The following is a 24342-nucleotide window of genomic DNA, read 5'->3' as shown; positions in this document are numbered from 1 at the left end:
TGAAGGACATTTGTACTTTGGAAGGTTGATGACGATTGTACAGGACTATGTGTTTAAAACATCTGCAGTAAGACCTTTATCAGCCCAATGCATGCTGATGTTTCTACTCTCTACTCTTTCATTAAAAAAAAAAAAGATGGTCTTTATCCACTAAACTGAACTTATGATCGGCAGTTTGAAAACACTAGTGTAGTGAATCTATTATTCAGAGCAGAACTTGGTAAAATGTGATTTTTCTACATGAGGGAACATTGAAATTAGGATGCTGTTAGAAAGTCAGTCCTCTTTCCTCTTGGAAGCTGGGGGTGAAGGGTGGGGCTTATGATCCCAAGAGGATAAATAAAGCTTAGAATGAGAATTTTCATCTTCAAAGAGTCTAGGATTCTGAGTCCACCATGGGATACCCAGTGTCAGGAGCTTGCTTTCTTAAGCTCTCGTGGCTTCATGGTCTTATGGTCTCTTGCCTGAGTGCACCTACTGATTTTTATTTTCAGGCTTTATTAAACAGAGTCTAAGCCATCACAGTGACTCAGCTTGGGGCACAGGTAAACCACTTTGTGAGTTCCCTCTAAGTGGGACTTCCAAGTTCCCCAGGGAGCTTTCCAGAAAAACTGATTCAAGGTGATGGAGACTAGCTCGGAAGTGAAACAAGTTGCAGAGATAAAGCTTTTAAAAATATTGGGTTTTGGTCTGTTGGCTTTCTTTTCGTAAAGTTAGTGTTTTTATAGGAGCTATCTCTGCTTGATCAGATAGAAGGGCAACTGACTGTGAGAAAAATGTCAGGAGTCCTGGGCCGGTGCTCATACATGATGATCCAATTGAGATGTTTTTCTTCTTCTTAAAAAAATTTTCATTTTGAAATACGTACAAAAAGTTGCAGAAATAGTGCAGAGTTCTCCTGTAGCTTTCACCTTATACAGCTGTAGTATAATTAAACCCCAGGCGAGTCACATTGATACAGTGTTATCCACTGATCTGATTCATCCAGATTTCCCAAGTTGCCCGATAGTGTCTTTTTCTCTGGTCCAAGCTTCAGTCCAAGATGACACAAGGCATTTAGCTGTCTTGTAAAATATCTCCTTTTTAATTTAGCTTTTCTTGTTCTTAGGGTCAACTTTGACTATACTGATATATTAAGGATGAGAATAGGTAAGTGCCCCGCCCACCACCCCAGTACCCCTGTTCACTCAAAGGATTGAGGAATTTTGCCTCCTGGTGTCCTTGGTTGTTGGAGCTGTTAGCACCTTGGTTGGCTTAATTGTTCCATATGTCCATGCAAAGGACAGGTGGGGACCTTTAATCCTTGATGGGGCTTTTCCCCAAGAGAACCTTATTTCCAGTGTTAACTTAGCCTGTAGATTCTACTAACAAACAGCTTTCAGATTTTCTGTTCTTTCTAATGAGTAATAAATGAATTAAAGGACCAGTGGAAGGAATTTATTCTTTCTTTCCTGGAACATAAGTGCTCTGAAACTGATCTGATTGTCTCTAATTTGATCTTGGCTGGAAGTCCTCTCTCTTTTGATTTTAAAAAGTCAGAGGATTTTGTGGTTGTTTCTGCTTTTACCGTCTTTTCCCCTCTTCCTTTTATTCTACTCTGACTTGAGAGACAGCTATTGTTAATCAGTCCTGGATAAATCCGATGTATTTTCTCTATCATCTTTCTTTAGCCTTTGGGCCGTGCTTTTAGTTATTGATTTGCCATTTCTTATTCATTCATACCCTCATTCAGCAGACAGTAAGTGCTCTCTGTGTAAGAGAAACTGCTTTTTTTTGTGTGTGAGCTTTTCCTTGGAGGGCATACCTTTGGACTGTGGCTGGATTAAATTAGCAAGACAGAGCTTTCACTGCCCCATAATCCCAAACTTTCACACAGTGCTCAGTGAAGGTGCGAGAGAGGCATGGGTGTTGAAGGGTAGGTAAATCAGATGGTCCCAGGGTTGCATCCTGGCATTGCCACGAACTACCTCCATGGTTTTCTAAAGGATACTTTAGTCTTCTGGTCTCTTCTTTCCTCATCTGTATAATGGGGACAATATTACCTTATTTGTAAGGTTATTTGAATGGCTTAAGGAATTAATGGCTGTGAAGTGCTTGCACAGAGTAGGCACAATCAGTGGTAACTTATAATTTTGTGTTGTACCTCTTCGGATTTCCCATGAATATTGTGACGATGGAGCAGAATCTTACATAACTCAGCAATGAGTGGACTTTGTCCACTCGTCACCAAGTATTAGGTTCTCTATGTAGATAATAAAGTACAGTATGTGTTTGGAGAAAGGAAAATCAACGTGAGCTCAAGTCTACAGGTAGACGTTATGGCAGAAATGGAGCTTTGAGGTCTGCCTAGGCTTTGCATGGTGACGAGCAGGTGTTTTTCTGGTGACCTTGACATCTGTCTGGCCATTGAGCTTTTATTGGGCTTTTTTCTTTGGTCAGAGATGAGCAAGGGCATGATCCCTACTTTCCAGTAGCTCATGATCTAGTGGGAGCAGTAGCCACAAGGAGAATGTCCCCTGTCCGGTGGGTGACGATGGGTGTTCAGGGCACAGTGGTGTGTGGCTGTAGAGGTGTTGAGTGTAGCTCCTTCTCAGGGCTGGGAGGAGTATCCTGGAGGATTCTGTGTCTGAGGGCAGGACTCTGTACAGTGAGCTGGCCAGGCAGACAAGGTGGGCAATGGCATTTTAAGCAGAAAGTGTCCAGAGGCCCTAACCGGTGGAGTGAGACTGGGGAGCTGCAGTGTGGAGACATTGCTGCCATTTCAGCTGGCCGGTGAGCACAGGGCCGGAGGTGAGAGGTCCAGGGTCTGGAGGTCGTGCTGTCCGGGCGTTATTACTGTTTCTTCCTTTCCACTGCTCTAAAATGATTTCACTTAAAGCTGATTCTGGAGATGAAGGGAACCATTTTACAAATGGGTGTAACATGATGAGATTTGTGTGTTAGAAAGCCAGGGAGTGAGACTGACAGCTGCCAGGCTGACCTGGGGGGCCATCAGGTGTGACTGAATGTAGAGGGGTGGAAACTAGTGCGTTGCAGTTGGAGTGGACCCCCTTTCCCACCCACCTGCTCTGCCACCAGCCATCCCCCATCCATCTATCCACCTACCCACCCACCCACCCATCCATCCATCCATCCACCCACCCACCCATCCATCCATCCACCTATCCACCCACCCACCCACCCATTCATCCATCCACCCACCTACCTATCCATCCACCCACCCATCCACCCACTTACCTATCCATCCACCCACCCATCCATCCACCCACCCACCCACCCATCCATCCATCCACCCACCTATCCACACACCCACCCACCCATCCATCCATCCACCTATCCACACACCCACCCATCCATCCATCCATCCACCTATCCACACACCCACCCACCCATCCATCCACCCACCTATCCATCCATCCATCCACCCACCCACCCATCCATCCATCCACCCACCTATCCACATACCCACCCATTCATCCATCCACCCACCTATCCACCCACCCATCCATCCATCCATCCACCCACCCACCCATCCATCCATCCACCCACCTATCCACACACCCACCCATTCATCCATCCATCCACCTATCCACACACCCACCCATCCATCCATCCATCCACCTACCTATCCACACACCCACCCACCCATCCATCCACCCACCTATCCATCCATCCATCCACCCACCCACCCATCTATCCATCCATCCACCCACCTATCCACACACCCACCCATTCATCCATCCATCCACCTATCCACACACCCACCCACCCATCCATCCACCCACCTATCCATCCATCCATCCACCCACCCACCCATCCACACACCCACCCATTCATCCACCCACCCACCCATCCATCCATCCACCCACCTATCCACACACCCACCCACCCATCCATCCATCCACCTATCCACACACCCACCCATCCATCCATCCATCCACCTATCCACACACCCACCCACCCACCCACCCATCCATCCATCCACCCACCTATCCACACACCAACCCATCCATCCATCCATCCACCTATCCACACACCCACCCATCCATCCACCTATCCACACACCCACCCATCCATCCATCCATCCACCTATCCACACCCACCCATCCATCCATCCATCCACCTGTCCACCCACCCACCCACCCACCCATCCATCCATTCACCCACCTATCCACACACCCACCCATCCATCCATCCATCCACCTATCCACACACCCACCCACCCATCCATCCACCCACCCACCCACCCATCCATCCATCCACCCACCTATCCACACACCCACCCATTCATCCATCCACCCACCTATCCACCCACCCATCCATCCATCCATCCACCTATCCACACACCCACCCATCCATCCACCTATCCACACACCCACCCATCCATCCATCCATCCACCTATCCACACCCACCCATCCATCCATCCATCCACCTGTCCACCCACCCACCCACCCACCCATCCATCCATTCACCCACCTATCCACACACCCACCCATCCATCCACCTATCCATCCTTCCACCCATACACCCCCCACCCCCCCATCTACCCACTCACTCATCTCCTTACCCAGCCATCCACCTACCACCCAGCCAACCAGCTGGGGAATCTGTTTCTTTCCCTTCTTGACCAGGAAAGAGTGAACTGACCCCCGGGCACCTCTTTTTTCCATCCTTTGTCCATACCAGACTACAAAGTAGACATCGGTGTATTGATAGAGGTTTCATCTCCCCATCATTGATGGATTGATTAATTCATAAAGTATTTAAACTCTGCTGGGTGTATGCCAGGCCTTGTGCTAGACCAGCAGTTCTCAAAGTTTTGGGGATCCCTTAAGAATTGTTGAGGACCCCAAAGAGCTTTTGTTTGTGTGGGTTATATTGATATCTTTACCACATTAGAAATTAAAACAGACTTTTTCTAGAACAAGAATACATAAGCACCCAGTGCCTCAGCCATCGGAATGACCCGTCGTCACACACCTTGTAGCCTCTGGAAAACTTAACTGGGCAGTCGTGAGTGAGAGTGAAGAGGCAAATAATAATGTCCTGGTGCCATTATGAAAAGAGTTTTGATCTTGCAAAGCCCCCCAAACCATGGAAAACCACTGGGCAGCATATTGGGGATACGGTGGGCCACCAGCCTGGCACAGACGTGCCTCTGTGGGACCAGGTCCTGTGGTGCATGTGGAAGCCCATGTTGGGGTCTCACTGAGACTTGGGGTGTTGGGGGAAGGCCCTCGGAGGGAGAGACGGCTCAGTTGGGCCTGCGGTGGGCATCGGCCGCGGAGGACAGGTGTAGCGGGTGGAGGGAACAGCACGTGGAGGTCCAGAGGCCTCACGTGAGGCCCGAGAGCAGTTCCTGGTGGCTGTATGTTAATGTTGCATTTGCTAGAACGAGACCAGCAGTTTGCTTTCTCTGTGTGGCTTCAGCGTGATGTGATTTTATCCACTCATTTAACCTCAGAGGCAGACACAGCTGTTCTCAAGTCCCTTCCCTGTGTGACTTGTGGGAAGCCCGGGGCCGGGTCTGTGCACTCCTGTTGGAGAGCCTCCTATTTCAGATGCTGAACCGGGTTTGTCAAGCTTTGAAAACGCCAACAGCAGAGCCACGGAACGTGAGGGGCTCAGAGGCAGCGTTGAAGTGTGCAGCAGAGCGGAGGCCGAATGAAAAAGCCTGATTAATCATCAGAGAACAGGAAGGCGACCCTTGAGAGCTGAGGCCTCGAGTGAAACAGAAGCAGAGCTGCCCTCTGATGTCATCCCGTTATCAGTGAGACTCCTTACGAAGGGCTGGCTTTCGCCCCCTCCTCCCCTCTGCCTTTGAAATGACGTCCAAACTAGAGGTGTAGGTCTTGGCCAGGTGCAACCTGAGACCTCCTCTGCCCAGTGTGGCTGTCGTAGGAGGGGCCTGCTTTATTGTGCTTGGACTCCCTGCTCAGCCAGCCACAGAGATGAGGCCAGACCTGTTTTGCTCTCTGTCTCTGTTTTATTGCAAAAAGCCTGGGGGTATCAGAGGGCTTTCTTACCTCAGGCCCTTCTGGCTTGATGATGAGGTGATGGCTCTTATTTCTGCCTGTAAATTGTGGTAGAGTATTCAGTTTCAAGGCATCTGGGATGAGTTCTCGAATTAAGAACGTTAGAATGCTACACGGGCATTACAGCTCCGGGAAAGGGCAGCTTCATTCTTCCAAAGGTGTCTTGAGTTCACGCAGGGGTGAAGATACTGTCGAGGAGCCGTGAGAATTAAGGAGGGTGCAGCCCACACTGGAAAGACAGAAGGAAATGAGAGAGAAAGCCCCTTGCTGGTGGTTTCTTTAAGAAATCCTCAATACCTGAACAAATCAAACCTGTTTGCTCCTGGCCGAGTGAAATCATATGTTGTTAAAAGTCAGCTTGATTAGTTTCGAGGCCTCTGCCAGCATTTCCATGGCTCTGTTCCCTGTCCAGGCACCATCGGTTGGGGGGAGGTAATGAAATCCAGCACAAAGTGCATGAAGTTTGAGAAACCACGATCAGATCCTTTAAATTTGCCGCCGGTTCGTAATTTTTTTGTGTGTGTGTGTGGTACGCGGGTCTCTCACCGTTGTGGTCTCTCCCGTTGCGGAGCACAGGCTCCGGACGCGCAGGCTCAGCGGCCATGGCTCACGGGCCCAGCCTCTCCGCGCCATGTGGGATCTTCCCGGACCGGGGCACGAACCCGTGTACCCTGCATCGACAGGCGGACTCTTAACCATTGTGCCACCAGGGAAGCCCGCCAGTTTGTAGTTTATAAAAAGGATTTTGCTGTTAGAGGCACAGTCCCTTCTGTGAAGTCTCTGGGTTTCCTGGGTGGGTGGGGAGGTGGGAGGCTGAGGGTGTCTTGGCTCCCAGGTTTGGGGAGCCAGGCGAGGAGCGGGCTGGCCGGACCCTGCGGGGAGCAGGCCCTGCTCTCCTGTGGATGCTTCCAGAGAAGTTGGAAACCCAGATTTGTATGTAAAACCTTCTGATTTTAAAAATACAATGAATTAAAGATGTATTTATTTTTATAATTTTTTCTGAAGTATAGTTGATTTACAATGTTGTGTTAGTTTCAGGTGTACAGCAAAGTGATTCCGTTATATATGTAGATAGATATTCTTTTTCAGATTCTTTCCATTATAGGTTATTACACGATATCAAATATAGTTCCCTGTGCTGTACAGTAAGTCCTTGTTGTTTACCTATTTTATGTATGGTAGTGTGTGTCTGTTAATCCCAGACTCCTAATTTATCCCTCCCCCGGTAGGTGGTTTAGAACATGGCGTGTACCAGTCCTCACCCTGGGATGCCATTGTAAAACTTCCGGTTTATAATGGAGGTTTACAAATCCTCCCCCTTTCCTTGTTTCATTTAAGACTGTTGTTCACTTTACACATTTCCCCTTCCCAGCGCCCTGCAGTGTCAGCGTTATCCGTTTTTGTTTGGGGAGGTGTCATCTTTGAGTGTCCTTTGCTCGTCCCACTGTTGTGCCACAAGCATCTGCGAATTTCACTGAGTGCTTAGAGATGCTGGTCCTCTTCCGGTTGCCACGTAGGTCAGAAAAGAGGGGACGTGGGGGCAGACGCCCCTGGGAGATGCGGCTCGGCAGGGAGCTTCTGTGGGCTCTGCCGGGGGCACTGAGTAAGGACAGCGTCTGTGCCTGCGAGGCTTAGTTGTCCGCCACGGACGTGGGGTCTGCCCTCTGAACCTGGCACCCCCTCGGAGGCAGGTTTGGGGATGGGTGGACAGGCCTAGTGGTCCTCAAAGGGTTGGTCGGTTACAGATCCAGAACCTCAGCCTGGCTCTTCGGACCCGAACCTCAGCTGTAGCTCTGAGCACGCTGCCTGCCCACGCGGGGGGCGTTTTCTCCTTTGCCTGGGGTTTTGGTGGCCTGCTTGGTCTGTTTCCCTCTCTCTCACCTGGTTTCTCGCAGGTCCAGGTTATGGCTTGTTTTCCTCTTCAGGCTTTGGTGGTGATATCTGAGTATGGGTGAGCCCCAGCTGGTCCCTCTGAAACATTCAGCAGAAGGTTGGGACACGGGCCTCCGTTTCAAGCTGAGGCTTACCACCCCGGAGAGTCGGATTTAATGAATGTGGGGTGCAGCTGGGCAGCAGCGGTTCTAAAGCCCCTGGAGAGCCCGGGGGCGGGAGGCCTTGCTGGGAGGTGATTGACTACATGTGCTCCAGGGACCAGACGCCCCCGGTAAGGTCAGCCTGCTCTTCTGTTGATGCCCTGATGTCCTGCAGGTGAAGCTTTCTGGCGCCCTGCGTCCTCTCCCCCAGTATAAAAACGTGGGTGTTGTTGAGGTAACGATTGGGCCTCTTTTCTGGGCCGACTTTGTTTCACTTACGATGCCAACTGAAGCCCCGTCTCCTCGGTCCCGCCTCCCTGCCACTCACCCCACCCCCAAGCTGGCTTTGCTTTTACAGCCTGTTTGCTCTCACCCACGGCGGGTGATCGTGGGCTGTTGTAGGGCAAGAACTGGGATCATGTATCTCTGCATCCCCAGAGCGCCGCGTAAAGGGGACACGTGTGTGTTTGTCCACTGACCTAGTCCTGCTTCTGGCCGCTGTTGCTCCCATTAATTTAATATATGAATGAGCATTGCCCGCTTGCCGAGGGGGACAGGGAGGGAGCTGCTGGCCACGGTGCGGGAAGGACAGCGTGTGTCACGTCTTCAGGTCAGACAGTCAGTGTGGATTAAGTCAGAATAACTAGACCTAATTCACAGGTGTTTAAAAATAAGTGAAAGAATTTTGGTGTTTCCGATATTCTTGTCTTTTTTATGAACTGTGGCCTCTGGATTGTGTGGATGAAGATAAGCATTTTATAAACAAAATTTATGAAGATCAGCTATATGGTGGTTCCTCATTTTTGTGAGATCTGGCTAGAAAATTTGGCAAAATATATTTTCTGGATTTCCTCCATTTCCATCTCTTTTGGGAAAGGAATGCAAAGATTTTGTTAAAATGAATCGTCCCACCAGAATGTAAGTTCCCAGAGGGCAGGAGAGGCACAGTGAACGTGTGTTGAATGAATGGATGGATCTTGGATTTGTGGTAGAAATGAAAGAGCACATTGGTGGTCTGCTGGTGCCTGGCCTTGTGGGGCCTGCTTTCCTCTGTCACATCTTCCAGCAAAAGTTATATGCAAGGGAAGCTCAGTACTTTTACAGGTGAGGAGGAAACAAAGGCTCAGCAAAGTTAAATGAAGTGCGGAAGTCACAGAGCTACTAAGAACTAGGATTTGCACCCAGCTCCCCGAAGCCTAATGCGCCCCCCACAATGATTAACCCACTCTGCTGGGCAATACCAGATGCAGGGCTTGGTGGAAATGCTACTCGAGACCAAGATTGCATCTTATTCCACTCTGACTCCAAGTGAGGTCTTCTAGAGAAAAAGTCCTGCAATTTAGTATTTCATAGCACACCTTTCTATCTGGTATACTTAGCTGGCGATGTTGTAAAAGGAATCAGTCTTCTCTTTACAGGCCAGCTATTGTGTTTTTTTTTTGCTTTTCAAAAGCTGCCACTGAGAACATTTTTCTAAAATAGAGATAAATCTGGAAGGAGCATCGTAGTGATGGTGTGGGTAAAGAATAGAGAGAACTTTGTATTTCATGGGCATTCAATAGTTGATTTAATGTCTGAACACAGGAAAACAAAAGAAGTATTAATAGATGTTCTTATGTTCTCAATATTCTATTACACCACCTCTTTTAAACATCCACTTTTTGTTTATGAATATGTTGCTTGTGTGTTTGGAGAAGCACACTGAAGAAGTTTGGCCACATGCACATCCTTGTTTTTCCTCTTTCCTGTGACTCAAAAGAGACAGAAGGTCTCCGTGCCTTGGTCTTGGAGTCAGAGTCACAGCTGTGGGTCTGCGGGGAGAGTGAGCTTCGTGTCTGCCTTTGGAGTTAACATCTGCCAAGTGAACCGGTACTTATGGGACAAAACTCATCTGCATTGAAAAATTGAAAACATGTAGTAAACTTGGAAGCCTTTCCTTCACTTTAGTGCTTGAGTTTAAGAAAACTGTCTTGTTTTCAGTTCATGTGTTTCATTCTTTCCTTTGCTTACTCATTCATTCGTTCATTTATTCATCCAAGTGCTTGCTGTACGTAAAGACAGTGTACATACTGTGGGATGTGTCAAAAGCAGGGCATTATCTCTGCCTTCAGGAAGCATCCAGACTGGTGGGGAAGACAAAATGTAGTGGCCCAGCGGTAAATGGGTAGAAAGTGGAAACTGCTGTGGTGAGTGATGGGCCATCACACAGAAGATATTGGCTGGGGCTTGTTCTGGGAGGGCCTCCTGGAGGAGGAGACATCTATAACTGTTTTGAAGGATAAGTGAGATGGAGGAGAAAAGTACCTTCCAGGCAGAGGGACCAGTGGGGGGGATCTTTGTGTGTCCTCGCAGAAGGCCTAGTTTGGAATGTGGCAGGGAGCTTGGGTGACACGTGTGTGTGGAGCTGAGGCTGGATGGGCTTCTTGCGCTCCCCCATCCGGCGCCTGGTGCAGTTGGTGACTTGCACCTGTTTAGACTAATCTTAAACGGGCTGACCTAGCCCACTGGGATCCCGTGCTCCTACCTTCAGGAGGACGTAGCTGAAATCAGGTCAGGGGTGCTAGCGTGCCCTTGGTGGTTCTCTGTGGCTTAATTCCTCCAGCCTTTCCCAGCGCTGACTATAGGAGCAACTTTGAGCCGGTCACTTAACCTCCAGGACCCCGGTTTCTCTCTGGCTGAGACCAGGTGGTGGGGTCTCCTGAGCCCACTTCTTGTCACCGCCATTTCCCTGAGCCTCCTCTCGCCTTCAGCATCTGGGCCCCAGGTGCTCCCCCTGCAGCGTGTCCAAAATTCCCTGTGAAAGTATCATTGTCATCTTCAGTCTCGAGCAAAATTTAGTCCTTCATGGTTTGGGGCTTGAGTTTTGTAATGTATGAAATTCTTGAGCTATCTTCCAGCTTTTCCTAACTGGGACCAGGGTTCCATGACAGAATTAAGTGCAGTGCCTGGAGTAAGGCATTCATTATATGCCATGAATTAACTTTGCTCCTGTGCTTCTAGAACGCTGCTAGTTATGTGTCTTCCTTAGGGGAATTGGGAAAATAGTTACTCGGTGTATGCACATGTTATTTTCCCTTCCCTTCTTTTTTTTTTTGTTTTGTTTTGTTTGCGGTACGCGGGCCTCTCACTGTTGTGACCTCTCCCGTTGCGGAGCACAGGCTCCGGACGCGCAGGCTCAGCGGCCATGGCTCACGGGCCCAGCCGCTCCACGGCACGTGGGATCTTCCCAGACCGGGGCACGAACCCGTGTCCCCTGCATCGGCAGGCGGACTCTCAACCACTGCACCACCAGGGAAGCCCCCTTCTTTCTTTTTTACTGCAAATTGAATCAGAAGTTTTCATGCTCTTTTGCTACCTGCTCTCTCTCCCTTGGTGTTGTAGACTTCAGAAGAGAGGCCCCAGCTGGACCCAGCAGAAGGCACAGCCCTGCGCTGGATTTTTGTTCTGGAACTGGGGATTCAGAGGAAGGGACGAGACCCCTGAGCAAAGCGCGTCTCAGAAGGAGCTGAGAGGCAGTTAGGCTTCCACACTCTTTAGAATCCCAGCTTCTCAGAGTTGAGGAGGGCGTCACCGGGCAGCGAGGGTAGCAGCTCCCACACCGGCGTGGTCGTCGGTGTCTCCTAGGAGGTCAAATACAGGTGTCTGGTCCCCATCCTGGAGATTCTCTTTTGGGAGGTCTGGGTTGGGCTCTTCAGATTATTCTGTTACTCGGCAGGGCTTGGGAACCCAGATCTGGCCGAGTTGTCTTTTGGATGCGTCTCTGCTCTCATCCCTGGTCCAGCATCGCCCATGTGGCCTGTATTAGCCTCCTGACTGGTCTCCTTGCCCTACTCTACCCCCCCCAGAGTCTGAGCAGCAGCTGGAGGGATCATTTAAAAATATAGAAGCATTTTGCCACCCCTGTGCACACAGCCTCCCGTGTCTGTGGCTTCCTGTCGCATCTCAGTCCCTGCGAGGCCTGGCATCGTTTGGCCCTTGCCCCCTTTCTGCTCTCGTCTTGCTTCCCCGCTCTCCCTCCTGCAGGCCTGCTGGCCTTCTTGCTCTTCCCCCAGGCCTCTGGCTGGCTCCTGCCCCAGGGCCTCTGCACCTGCTGTGCCCTTCCCAGATCTTTGCCTCGCTCCGGTTGGCCCTTGGCTCACACGCCACCCCCTTGGAGAGGTGTTCTCCGACGACTTGCCTCTGCCCCCAGTCCTAGCCCTTGACACCCTTTCATTTCTTCCCAGCACTTACCAGTATATAAAATGGTATTGTATTTATTTTTTTCTAACCCCCTCACTAAAATGAAGACTCCAGACAGTACTCTGTCTGTGTTGTTTACTGCTTTATCCCTGTGCAGAGAGAGTGCTGTTTGGCGTTTGACGGCCTCACTAATATTCGTGGACTGAAGGAATACATCAGTCTCCCCCTCCGGCGTCCTGGATAGGGATCAGTCGGCCTCGGGCTAAACCTCCTCGGTGATGATTCTGCGCGTCTCAGGGCAGCTCGGTTTGTATTGAGACGCTTCTGATTGTTGGGCTGTCCTTCCGTCGGCGGAAAACTGAAAGCAGGTGTCTGCCTTCTTTCTGGCCTGGGAGCCCAGCTCCTCGCTCCCTGCTGGGGAGTTGGGGATGGTTGAAGCTGCTGCTCGTCAGCACCCTCTGCAGCACCGATTTAAGGGGACTCGGGGTGGCGGACCCCGTGCTTGGTGCCCAGAGCATCCTTTGCTGAAGGGCCTCTTGCCCGGCCTCTGGAGTGCTGTCTGCAGGGCCTTCAGTGTCGGCCCCGTGGGGGCCCTAACCCCTTTCCCAGGCAGCCTGTGGTCCTGGTCCCTGGCTGCACGATGCGGGGGTGTGAAGGGGCCACCGTAGCTCCAGAACAGTCTGTGGGGTTAGCCAGGGCTGCCCCTGGATCTGGTCACAGCTCGCTGCGCCCTCTGCCCTGTCCTGCCGCCCTCTCCTCCTGTCCCAGGGCCTGACCCTGAGGGCACACCCTAATGAACACCCTGCATGCCAGGCTGCCCCCCGAGCGTCTGTTCCTCCGGGATCCCAGCCCGGAACAGTTGCCTGTTTGCCTAATTCTTTGGGTTTATTACACCCTCTGGAGGCCAGGGAAGATCCTAAAAGGCACAGCCTGATGGCTCCGTCCCGCAGTGGCAGGGGTCAGCGGAGGCTTTCACTTGGCCCGAGATGCTCCCGGCATCTGAGGCTGTGTGACGGCTCCGCAGCCCTTGAGCCCCTGGGGAGCGGAGGAGGGCTGCGCAGACTCCTGGCCGGGATGTAGGTCATGGTGCTGCTGACCTCCAGCCGAGCACTGTGTGGCGAGGTGTGTTCCGAGATGCGGTCAGGGCGATGGCCTGAAAAAGCCACTCCTGGATTTCTTTCAGGAGAAAAACCCTTGGGCTTTTCTCAAAAGTCGAGCTGCTGCTTTTGTGATTTTTATGGACAGCAGCGAGGTCAGCAAGATCTTTGAGTGTTGAGGACCGGCCAGAAAGGCTGAGGAGTAGCCCTGGGAGGGAGGGTTGCGGGAAGAGTGGCCCGCCCTGAGTTTGATTTCACACTTTGACACGGGCGAGGCTGCACGTCTTTATGGAGCATCCGCTACTGCACTGGGGGCTGAGGCTGCTCGCTCTCTGGGCTTGGGAGAGGGAGGCGAGTACACGTGCATCGAAGTGGGAGAGCCCGCTGGGTGCACCGGGGGCACAGTGGTGGCAAGTTAGCAAGCCGAAGTGAAGTCTGAGTAGGTCTCAGGCAATATTTGGGATACAGTTGTACTAAAACATGACTCGTTTATCTGAGATCCACATTTAATTGGGTTCCCTGTATGTTGTCTGGAGCCCTAATAAGGGAAAAAGAGAAGTGCCCTTGGATGGGTGGAGGAACTGAGCAGCCCACTGAGCATTTGGAGAGCAGGACTGCTACCCGAAGAGCGGGGATCTGGTCTGGGGTTGAATGTGGACACCACGGAGCCTGGTGGACATTCAGAGGGTGCGGAGGGGCGGAGGCAAATCTAGACGGTGGATGGCGACGGCGGGGGAGCTGTGGCCAAGGTGAGCTGTCCTCTGTGTGGCCGGACAGTCAGGAGGGGAGGGGCGGTGATCCAGCCCTGTAAGGACCCGGACGCACCCCAGGGCGCCAAGGAGCCACCCAACGCTTAAAGTCAGGGGCTTTTTGCCTTCTAATTAACTCACTTATTTTAATCAAAGGGGAATATTGAATCACACTGAAATAGTTTCCACAGGGAAGTGTTTTAAGTTCATTTTCTCATCCCCTGAGGTCCTGCTCCTACGTACTCTCCAGAGGTGACCAGCTTTCACTGCGAACAGCTTCCCACATATCATTTCGAAAATGTCCAGGGATGTTCTGTGCATCTAGAAGCATAAATGTGCATTTCTCTCCATTTTATTTATCTACTTATTGGACTGCAAACTGGACGTCGTCTGCATGCTTGATTCTTTCCCCCACTTAACAGTGTTCCTTGGACTTCTTTCCGTAGTAGTACCCATGGAGGTCATGCATTCTTTTTATTTTTATTTAATTATATTAATTAATTGGTACTTCTGTTTTATTTTGAAATTGAAGTATAGTTGATGTACAGTAATATATAAGTTGCAGGTGTACAATATAGTGATTCACAATTAAAAAGAAATTTTTTTGGAGTGCAGTTGATTTACAATGTTGTGTTAGTTTCAGGTGTACAGCAAAGCGAATCAGTTATACGTATACATGTATCCACTCTTTCTTAGATTCTTTTCCCATATAGGTTATTGCAGAGTATTTAGAAGAGTTCCCTGTGCTATACAGTAGGTTCTTATTATCTGTTTTATACATAGTGGTATGTATATGTGTATATGTCTCCCAGTTTATCCCCCCCTTTCCCCCTTGGTAACCATAAGTTTGTTTCCTACATCTGTGACTCTATTTCTGTTTTGTAAATAAGTTCATTTGTACCATTTTTTTAGATTCCACATATAAGTGATATCATAATACAGTGATTCACAATTTTTGAAGGTTATGTCCATGCATTCTTTTTAAAAATAGAGTTTAAAATTTTTCCTCTTGGGCGTTCTGCCACCAAAATGAAGGCAGTTAAATATTGGTTCATAGTATGTAACTTTTCAGGTGAATTGGGGATGCTGGTTCACTTTGGAACTCAGGGCGAAGAAGCCACTCTTATTATACTCTTCTAGGCTAGTGGCCCAGTTTGGGGATCTCAGTGTCACCCAGTCCAGCTGTTTTATTATGGGGAGACCAAACACCATCAGCTGCATGAGTGGAATCAATCTGAATTGCTGAATAATTTAAAAACATATTCAAAATGTTTGAATTAACATAGGGTTATTTTTTTCTAATAAGCTTTCTCCTCATATCTGCGAGCTGACATAATTCATCTCTTTCTCTGATGGATATCTTACATCTTTTCCTTTCTCCTTCCCTCCTCCCCCCTCAGTATTGATCTGTAACTCAGCATACTTACTCCAGCGGGTTCATTTGTAGCATCTTATGATCTAGTTTCCAGACCTTTCAAACAAATTACTTATTTATATGAGTGAACCATAATTGACTTTTCGCTTGAGAAACCCAATTCACCAAAGTGGCCAGGCAGAGGCATAGTTCATTTTGCTCTATTATCAAGTCAGTGTTCGAATAATATTTTAGGATGATTTATTTTCCTCAGTATGAGAAAAATGTCAAGATTTATTTCCCATGTTTTGTAAATGTCAGAGGAAATTGACCTGGGACTGGAGGACCTCTCAGTGCCTGGTGTTGCACAGTTTTCAGCTGAAAGACTGGAAGACAAAGCACGGAGTGAGCGCTGGTTGTGAGCGTTGCCTTTGTGCCCGGAGGGCTCGGGTTGTGGGGTGAAGAGGAAGTGGGATCCTCTAGGCCAGTTGGAGAGATGACACCAGCAGGGGTGGAGCCCGTGGGGGTGGGATGAGCTGGGTAGGCGTTCCTGAAGGTTTATAGGGTGGGTGAGTCAGACCTGGACCTGGGACAAGCCTCGCCCGAGGGCCTGGGTGGGAAAGCCAGAAGCAAGGGTGGTGAGGGGGTCAGCGGGGCAAGTGGCCCTAAGGAGGGGATACGCCTGGCAAAGAGCAGCTGGTGGGGAGAGCATCCATTCAACGCTTTAGTCAGTTGGTCCATCCCATTCAACAGCCGTTTTGTGAGCACCTCCAAGGCGAGGCACCGTGCCCGGGCCTGGGGGTGTAAACCTAGTAGGCCTGGTCCTTACTCCTGAGAAGTTCACGGTCTGGGGGGTGAACTAGGAGCTGGTCAGCTGACGAGGGGGTGGGGCAGAGGCTCCACGAAGGCTCAGGAAGGCCAGGGTGAGCGTTGGCCGGAGGAGGGTGGCATGGATAGTGTGGCATGGTTAGGTTGGGTCGGTCAGAAGGCATTTGGGGTACTGCTGGGAGTCACTGTAAAGCCGGGGAGCCACACGGTGCCACGTGTATTTGGAAAGAATTCCTCTGACAGCAGAGTGGAGGGTGGATGAGAGGGGACAAGGCTGGAGGCAAAGAGACTCCAGAGGGGTGGTGGTGGCCGACCTGGGACAGTGGGAGAGGTGGCCAAGGTCGGTAGCCCGGCAGTAGATTGGATGGGACTGGGTAACTGACCATTGAGTGGGGAGGGGGGGACAGGAGGTAAGGCTGCCAGAGGGAGTGTCACGTGGACCCTCAAGTCACCTATGATAGAGGCCCTGGAGGTGCAGAGAAGGCCATGAGCAGAAGCCGGTCTCCAGTGGACGCGGGGCCTGAGCGGGACAGGTCGGCATAGTGTGGAAGGAAAGGGAGCCTGGGGCCTCCTTTGTCCTTTCTTCCATCTCTGAAATACTTGGAAGCTTGATGGCCTCCTGGAATCTGCCAGGGATGAATGCACCAAAGGGTTTGTTTCAATGTTTAATAACTCCAGCCATCATAACCGCTTTATGGAGATTACATTGGCTTTTCCATAAGTATTTTCAGTAACTAGAGTGAGATTTGCTGTCTATGGCTAAATCTCCAGCTAGCTTCCTTGTATTTATAACACTATACTTAGAGATTATTTTCAGAGTAAAGATGCATCTTTTTCTTAGTTTTCGTGTTTATGCTTCAGAAGGAAGGAGTCTAGGAAATGGTTACGCGTGAACTTCCCTTTCCGGAACAGATGGCTTCCGTATGAATCTTGATGGCCTGTGATTGTCACTTAGAATGATTTCAAGCTGTTGGCAGCAGCGCCACACTGATGTTGGAAAACCATCCGGGTACAGGAAGGGCTGGAAGCTTGGCCGGGTGCTCAGGATGAGGGAGCCTGGGTGTCACGACACTCAGATGAGTCCCTAGGTCTGATGATGTTAGGCACTTATTTATTTTTTTACAACTTTATTGGAGTATAATTGCTTCACAATGGTGTGTTAGTTTCTGCTTTATAACAAAGTGAATCAGCTATACATATACATCTGTTCCCATATCCCTCCTCTCTTGCGTCTCCCTCCCTCCCATCCTCCCTATCCCACCCCTCCAGGCGGTCACAAAGCACCCTCTTAGGCACTCACTGCTCTTGGTCAGAAGCCCCCATACAACTCGGAGCAAAGAGTCAGGACAGTGTCAGCTGACTGGGGTTATATCCAGTTCTGTCACGTGATTTTACAAATAAGACTTAAAGGTCAAAGTACAAAGTGCGGTTCCCAGCGTACGAACTAGATCACGTGTGGTGGAGTTTGTTTCGTGAGAGTAGCTGTAAGACCGGTTATGACTCCGTCATGTTCAGGTAGCATCCGAGCCGTGCTTCCCAGCATCAGGGTTTGTCGGGGTCCTTCTGGGCTCCTGTCATAAGCGGGTTCCATTCGGTGGGTCCGCAGAGGGCCTGTGATCCCTCGAGCTCTGGGGGCTGCTGGTGCCTGGGCTGCACTTTGAATAACAGGTCGGAGCCGGGGTGCCCGTCTTTTGGGGGCTCAGAGCTCTTTGAGAAGCTGAGGGAACTGTGGTCCCTCGGAAAAGTGAGGCTGCCCCTCCCCCTCCCCACCACACCCCAGCCTCTGCCATTTCAAGGTTGTGGACCCTTTGAAACCCACCGAGCATTTCCAGTTGTTTTTTTTTTTGTTTTTTAATTTTATTGGAGCATCTTCAGTTTTGATTTCGGAAGTGGCTGATAAAAAAGACGCTCATGCTACATAATGGCCTTTCAGTCAGTATCTTCCCTGGTATTTGTATAGAGCGGATGTTAATTTAAAACTAGGCAAGTACTATCTTGGTTACCTACAGGTTGGGATAAATGATCCTGGGGAGGGCCCTTTAAACTTTGCTGCTCCCAAGGTGTAAGGCTCCGAGCCTGGAATTCCTTACCCTCTGGCTTCCCACGAGAGGGGGTGGGCATGGGGTGGGCATGGTATGACCTGCATTCCTTCGTGCTTTGTAAGAAAGAACTGGCACGTGGGGTGTGAGCACCCATCGTGGTCATGTCTAGTCGTCTGAGATCCCCCCCCCCATGGTTTTGTGCTCCCACCAGGTATTTGTTGATAATACTGGTGGTTCTAAAGTGAAAGATCTAGACACAGTAGGTTGATGAGTGACTGAGAGATGACCCCGGTGACAACGGGAGGGACCGGGATGTGGTATCTGTGGCATTAACAAAACGAACCTGCGTGGCTCTCTCGCTGGGCGGAGCGCACTTTGGAAGTTGAGTGCGGTGGAGCCGGGTGACGGAGTCAACTGTTTGTTTTCCAGCGTCGTGAACACGGGGTGTCCCTGAGGCAGTTCTCACTTTTGGGTCCACAGTGGAGCCGCCCAAGACCTGCAGGGTGGACTGGAGGCTCCACGCACGCAGGAGGGATTTCATTTATTTGTCTCTAAGCCAGTGTTCTGTTCGCCCAGCCCTGTACTTCCTCAACCTGGCTTGGAAAAGTGAAGCCAGGCCATGGGGATCCACTGTCGCGCTTGAATGGTGTTTACTGCAACATACTCTTCGGGCTTCATTGTTCTGGCTGGCGTTTGTTCTGTCTCTGTTCATCCTGAGGTGGCCAGGGTGCTACCCTCTCCTGCCTCTCCTCCCCCAGCCCCCCACCCCAGATTATTTTCAGATAAATCCCAGGCATCATTTCTTTTGTAAATATTTCAGTATGTCTCTAAAAGGTTAAGGACTTTTAAAACTCATCATGATACTATTATCACACCTAAAATCATAATTCCTTAGTATCAGCACATATCTAGTCAGTGTTAACATTTCCCTACATGTCTTACTATTTCTAAAAATGTTCTTCTGTGTGAACTGAGATCCAGTCGGTTGATATATCTCTAGACTTTTTTTTTTTTTTTTTTTGTGGTACACGGGCCTCTCACTGTTGTGGCCTCTCCCGCTGCGGAGCACAGGCTCCGGACGCGCAGGCTCAGCAGCCATGGCTCACGGGCCCAGCCGCTCCGTGGCATGTGGGATCTTCCCGGACCGGGGCACGAACCCGTGTCAACCTGCATCGGCAGGCGGACTCTCAACCACTGCGCCACCAGGGAAGCCCTCTAGACTTTTTAAAATCTATATGTTCTGCTTCCACCTTTATATTCCCTGTAGTTTATTGTCGTTGCTATTGAACAAGCTGGGTAGGGAAATGATATGTCTGGGCCTCTTTTCTTCCCTGAGACACAATAATATCGAAAGTCAGCCACTTAATAATCCTACAGTGGCCTCTGAGTGTTCAAGTGAAAGGAAGAGTCTGCACGTCTCTCACTTTAAATCAAAAGCTAGACATGATTAAGCTTAGTGGGGAAGGCATGTCAAAAGCCGAGATAGGCTGAAAGCTAGGCCTCTGTGCCAAGCAGTTAGCCAAGTTGTGAAGGCAAAGGACAAGTTCTTGAAGGAATTGGAAAGTGCTGCTCCAGTGAACACATGAGTAAGAAAGCAGAACAGCTTTCTTCCTCACATGGAGAAAGTTGGAGTGGTTTGGATAGAAGATCAAACCAGCCACAACATTCCCTTACGCCACAGCCTGATCCAGGGCAAGGCCCTAACTTTCTTCAATTCTGTGAAGGCTGTGAGAGAGGTGAGGAAGCTGCAGAAGAAAAGTTTGAAGCCAGCAGAGGTTGGATCATGAGGTTAAGGAAAGAAGCCGTCTCTGTGACATCAAAGTGCCAAGTGAAGCAAAGTGCTGAGTAGAAGCTGCAGCACGTTATCCAGATCTAGTTAAGACCTAGTTAAGATCATTTACGAAGGTGGCTACACTAAACAAGAGATAAGCAATGTTGACGCAACAGCCTTCTGTTGGAAGAAGATGCCACCTAGGACTGCCATTAGGGGCTAATGCAGTGGGTGACTTTAATTTAAAGCCAATACTCATTTACCGTTCCAAAATTCTTAGGACCCTTAAGAATTATGCTCAGTCTACTCTGCCTGTGCTCTATAAATGGAACAACAAAACCTGGATGACAGCACATCTCTTTACAACGTAGTTTACTAGATATTTTAAGCCTGCTGTTGAGACCGTCTCAAAATAAAAAGATTCCTTTCAAAGTGTTACTGCTCATTGGCAATGCACCTGGTCACCCAAGAGGTCTGATGGAGCTGGACAATGAGATGAATGTTGTTTTCATGTCTGCTAACGCAGTATCCATTCTGCAACCCATGGATCAAGGAGTAATTTTGACTTTCAAGTCTTATTCTTTAAGAAATATATTTCATAAGGCTATGGTTGCTACAGCTAGTGATTCCTCTGATGGATCTGGGTAACGTAAATTGAAAACCTGCTGGAAAGGATTCAGCATTCTAGATGCCGTTAAGAACATTCATGATTCATGGGAAGAAGTCAAAATACCAACATTAGCAAGTGTTTGGAAGAAGTTGATTCCAACCCTCATGGATGACTTTGAGGGGTTCAAGACTTCAGTGAAGGAAGTAACTGCAGATGTGGTGGAAATAGCAAGGGAACTAGGAGTGGAGCCTGAAGATGTGACTGAATTGCTGCAATCTCATGACAAAACTTTAATGGACGAGGAGTTGCTTCTTATGGATGAGCAAAGACAGTGGTTCCTTGAGATGGAATCTACTCCTGGTGAGGATGCTATGAAGACTGTTGAAATGACAACAAAGGACTTAGAATATGACATAAACTTGGTTCATAAAGCAGGGTTTGAGAGGATTGACTCCAATTTGAGTCTGTGGTTTAAGTACTATCAAATAGCATTGCATGCTACAGAGAAGTTGTTCAGGAAAGGAAGAGTCAATTGGCAAGGTAAACTTCACTGTTGTCTTATATTAAGAAATTGCCATAGCCACTCCAGTCAGCAGCCATCAACATTGAGGCAAGACCCTCCACCAGCAGAAAGATTACCTCTTGCTGAAGGCTCAGATGATGGTTAGCAGTTTTTAGCAATAAAGTATTTTTAAATTAAGGTATGTATCTTGTTTTTTTAGACATAATGCTACTGAACATTTTAAACATAACTTTGATATGCTCTGAGAAACAACAGTATTCGTGTGACTCATTGTGTTGTGATATTCGCTTTATTGCCGTGGTCTGGACCGAACCTGCAGTGTGTCCAAGGTCCGCCTGTATATTTGGATTGAGGCTCTCTCCATGAGCCCTGGCTTACCTTAGTGGAAAATGGTATTTAGATACTATAATTTGGCCATAAGATTCAAGGCCTTTTCAGAGGACAAAGCTAGGGAGTACTTTTTTTTTCAATTTCAGATAAAGTTCATGTTAGCATTTCCCACTTAGATTCAGGACTAAGAGGTTTTACCTAGCCTCATCAATCTGTGAAAGAAAAATTCAGCTGAGTGAATTTGAAGATCTAATTGGCTTTATTCAGTGATTCATGAATCTGACAGCATCCCACCTAGCAAGCTGAAAGGCCCTGCCAGGAGCTGTACAAAATGGAAGGCTTTTACGGGCAGAAGGAGGGTGTGATAAGGAAGTTAAAAAAGTGGATTATTTCAGGCAAAGTCAGCTTCCCTTGGGGACAGCAGGGGGGTCTTACCAGGCAGGTTACCATATTAGTGTAGACCAGGAAATTCCAGGCTGACTGGTTCAAGATTTACTCCTGGGAGAGGCTGAAACCACATTAAGTAAGGTATTAAATCTTGGTGGGGCTTAGCATCAGTGACTGCATTTTGGCCCTATAGTTTCTTTTATTTTTATTTATTTATTTATTTTTTTGTGGTTCGCGGGCCTCTCACTGTTGTGGCCTCTCCCGTTGTGGAGCACAGGCTCTGGACGCGCAGGCTCAACGGCCATGGCTCACGGGCCCAGCCGCTCCGTGGCATGTGGGATCTTCCCGGACCCTCTCAACCACTGCGCCACCAGGGAAGCCCTATAGTTTCTTTTTAACAAATCTAATGTTTGTATCTCCTTTCAACCAAAATCCTTGGTCCTCAGCGGCAGCAACATAATTACTCATGTATTATCCCACAATACACAAACAGAAATCCCAGGATAACTACAGTTATCACTGAAAATATGATTCCTGAACCCACAATATCTTTGCTCAGTAGTTCTTTTTCTCCTTAGGCTAGATTGCCCCTGCCTAAAGAATTAACACATGAGGTCTTTTCTCACCATGTGGCACACAGGTTCATTTACTTCAACTTACTGTTGTGTTTTAGGTTATTTAATAAAAATAATTTTGTTTTATTTTTGTGTAAATTATTTTCATCATTCTAAAGATGATCTATATAGATCAAGGTGTTTTTCTAGAAATCTAGCGTCTCTCCCTCTCTTCCACTTCATCTTCTTTCTCCATAGGTAACTTTTAGACAAATAAATGCGCTATCCTTTTTATCTTATCCTTTTTATCCTTTTTGTCTTTAAATACAAGTGGTAACGCCCCGTGTATACTTTTCTCCACCTCACCTTTCCCACTTAACGAACCCTGGCCTCCGTCCACAGCAGTACATAGAGACCTTCCTCATTCCTTTGACAGGGACATCCCACTCCATTGCGTGGGTGTAGTCTGGTTTCTTTCAGAGAACTGTACTTTTTAGGATTTCTCTTAACTTCCTGTTCTGGTGTCTTCTAGGAATTACACTTTCTCGATGGGTATAGAAAGAAGGTGGGGGGAGGGGGCAGTGCCCTGGCTGCATCTAGAAGCAGCACCTGGTTGTGAGCACTACTCCTGTTTCTTCTTAGTTCTCATCCTGGATGGAGGGATACCGTGCCTTTCTTCTGTACCAGGTGGGTGGGGCTTCTCTTTTCCCGAGTCACACAATGTCCCTGGTTTCTGTCATTTCACATAGACTCCTTTTGGCTCACAGGTAGAAGTTCTTCCAGGGTTCGCCAACACAGTATTTTCAGTCTTAAGTTTTTGATGGTGGCATCTGTTTTGTGCGTCCTCACGTGTTTATGTTCGTAAGGTTTCCGGACGGCGGGTATCAGAGATTGTGCTTCATGTGCCATTTAAAAACAAACCGCCATATGTAAAAAGTAAGTACAACAAAAATTGTAAAAACAGTCTTTTCTCTCCTAACCAACACTGAATTATTTGTGTTGCAGGGAAAAGGACTTGGAAGCCAAATTCATTATTCAAATGGAGAAAAGCAAAACAACAATCACAAACTTAAAGGCAAGTAGCGGCCTGGGCTGGCTCCAGTTCTGAGTTGTGTGTTTGTTTCCACGTCGAACGGCTTGTGGGTAAATACAACACATCTGCTGTTTCCACAGCTCTCCTTTCTCTGTTCAGTTTACCACGTCAGCTTGCACTTGGCTTGGGCTTGGTCACAAAGAAAAAGGGTGGATGCTTTGTCTCCTGTCCCATCCCTGGTTTCGCTGACCTGGGAGCCAGGCCTGAGCCGCAGCTCTGGGAGGTGACCTCATGGGTTTAGCCCCGACCCAGGCATTTCTATCCTCTATCCTGTGGTGGATCCTTAGCCTGGCAGTTGGCTCATTGTGAATTATTAAATAAGCTTTGGCCCTAGATTTGTTTTCATTTTTAATGAAAATAATTTTGTAAACTTTGCAAGAGAAGCTGGTATTATTATTCAAAACTCAGAGGATGAAAAATTTTAAAAACTGAAATTTTTTTTTGGAAAAAAGAAAATTGAAAAAAAATCCCAGAATTTTCTAAGATGGCGAGTTCTTTTTGTACTTAAAGTATCCTGTTTTTTTTCTTTGGTTAGTGAATTTGTTAAGGACCCAGAAGACTTTTCACTTAGGGGAAAAATAAGTGTGTAAAATCAATAATAAGGAAATCATGTGCCTTATGAACCCAACCCCATCCTCCTCCGATAGTTGTCATTAGCTCACAGGTTTGGGTTTCAGAGGCCTGGTGCCCACGGCCAAGTGCAGATCAGTCTCTGGTTGGATTTCTGTTAATTCGTGGCTCAAGGGACTGGACCCT

The 24342-nt window shown here is 48.6% G+C and overlaps 1 protein-coding gene across 3 annotated transcripts in view; it reads left to right on the top strand.

The window, feature by feature from the left end:
• Positions 1-24342, top strand: part of KIF16B (kinesin family member 16B) — a 298237-nt gene that overhangs the window by 12855 nt on the left and 261040 nt on the right. For all 3 annotated transcript variants that reach the window (XM_060078071.1, XM_060078069.1, XM_060078070.1), the window contains exon 2: positions 23499-23568. In XM_060078071.1, coding sequence (XP_059934054.1) covers positions 23499-23568 — 70 coding nt within the window. The remainder of the gene's footprint in view (positions 1-23498; positions 23569-24342) is intronic.

Source organism: Mesoplodon densirostris, chromosome 16, assembly GCF_025265405.1.
Source record: "Mesoplodon densirostris isolate mMesDen1 chromosome 16, mMesDen1 primary haplotype, whole genome shotgun sequence".
Lineage (NCBI taxonomy): Eukaryota > Metazoa > Chordata > Mammalia > Artiodactyla > Ziphiidae > Mesoplodon > Mesoplodon densirostris.
The sequence above is the reverse complement of the archived record's forward strand: the minus strand, read 5'-3'. Positions and strand labels throughout refer to the sequence as shown.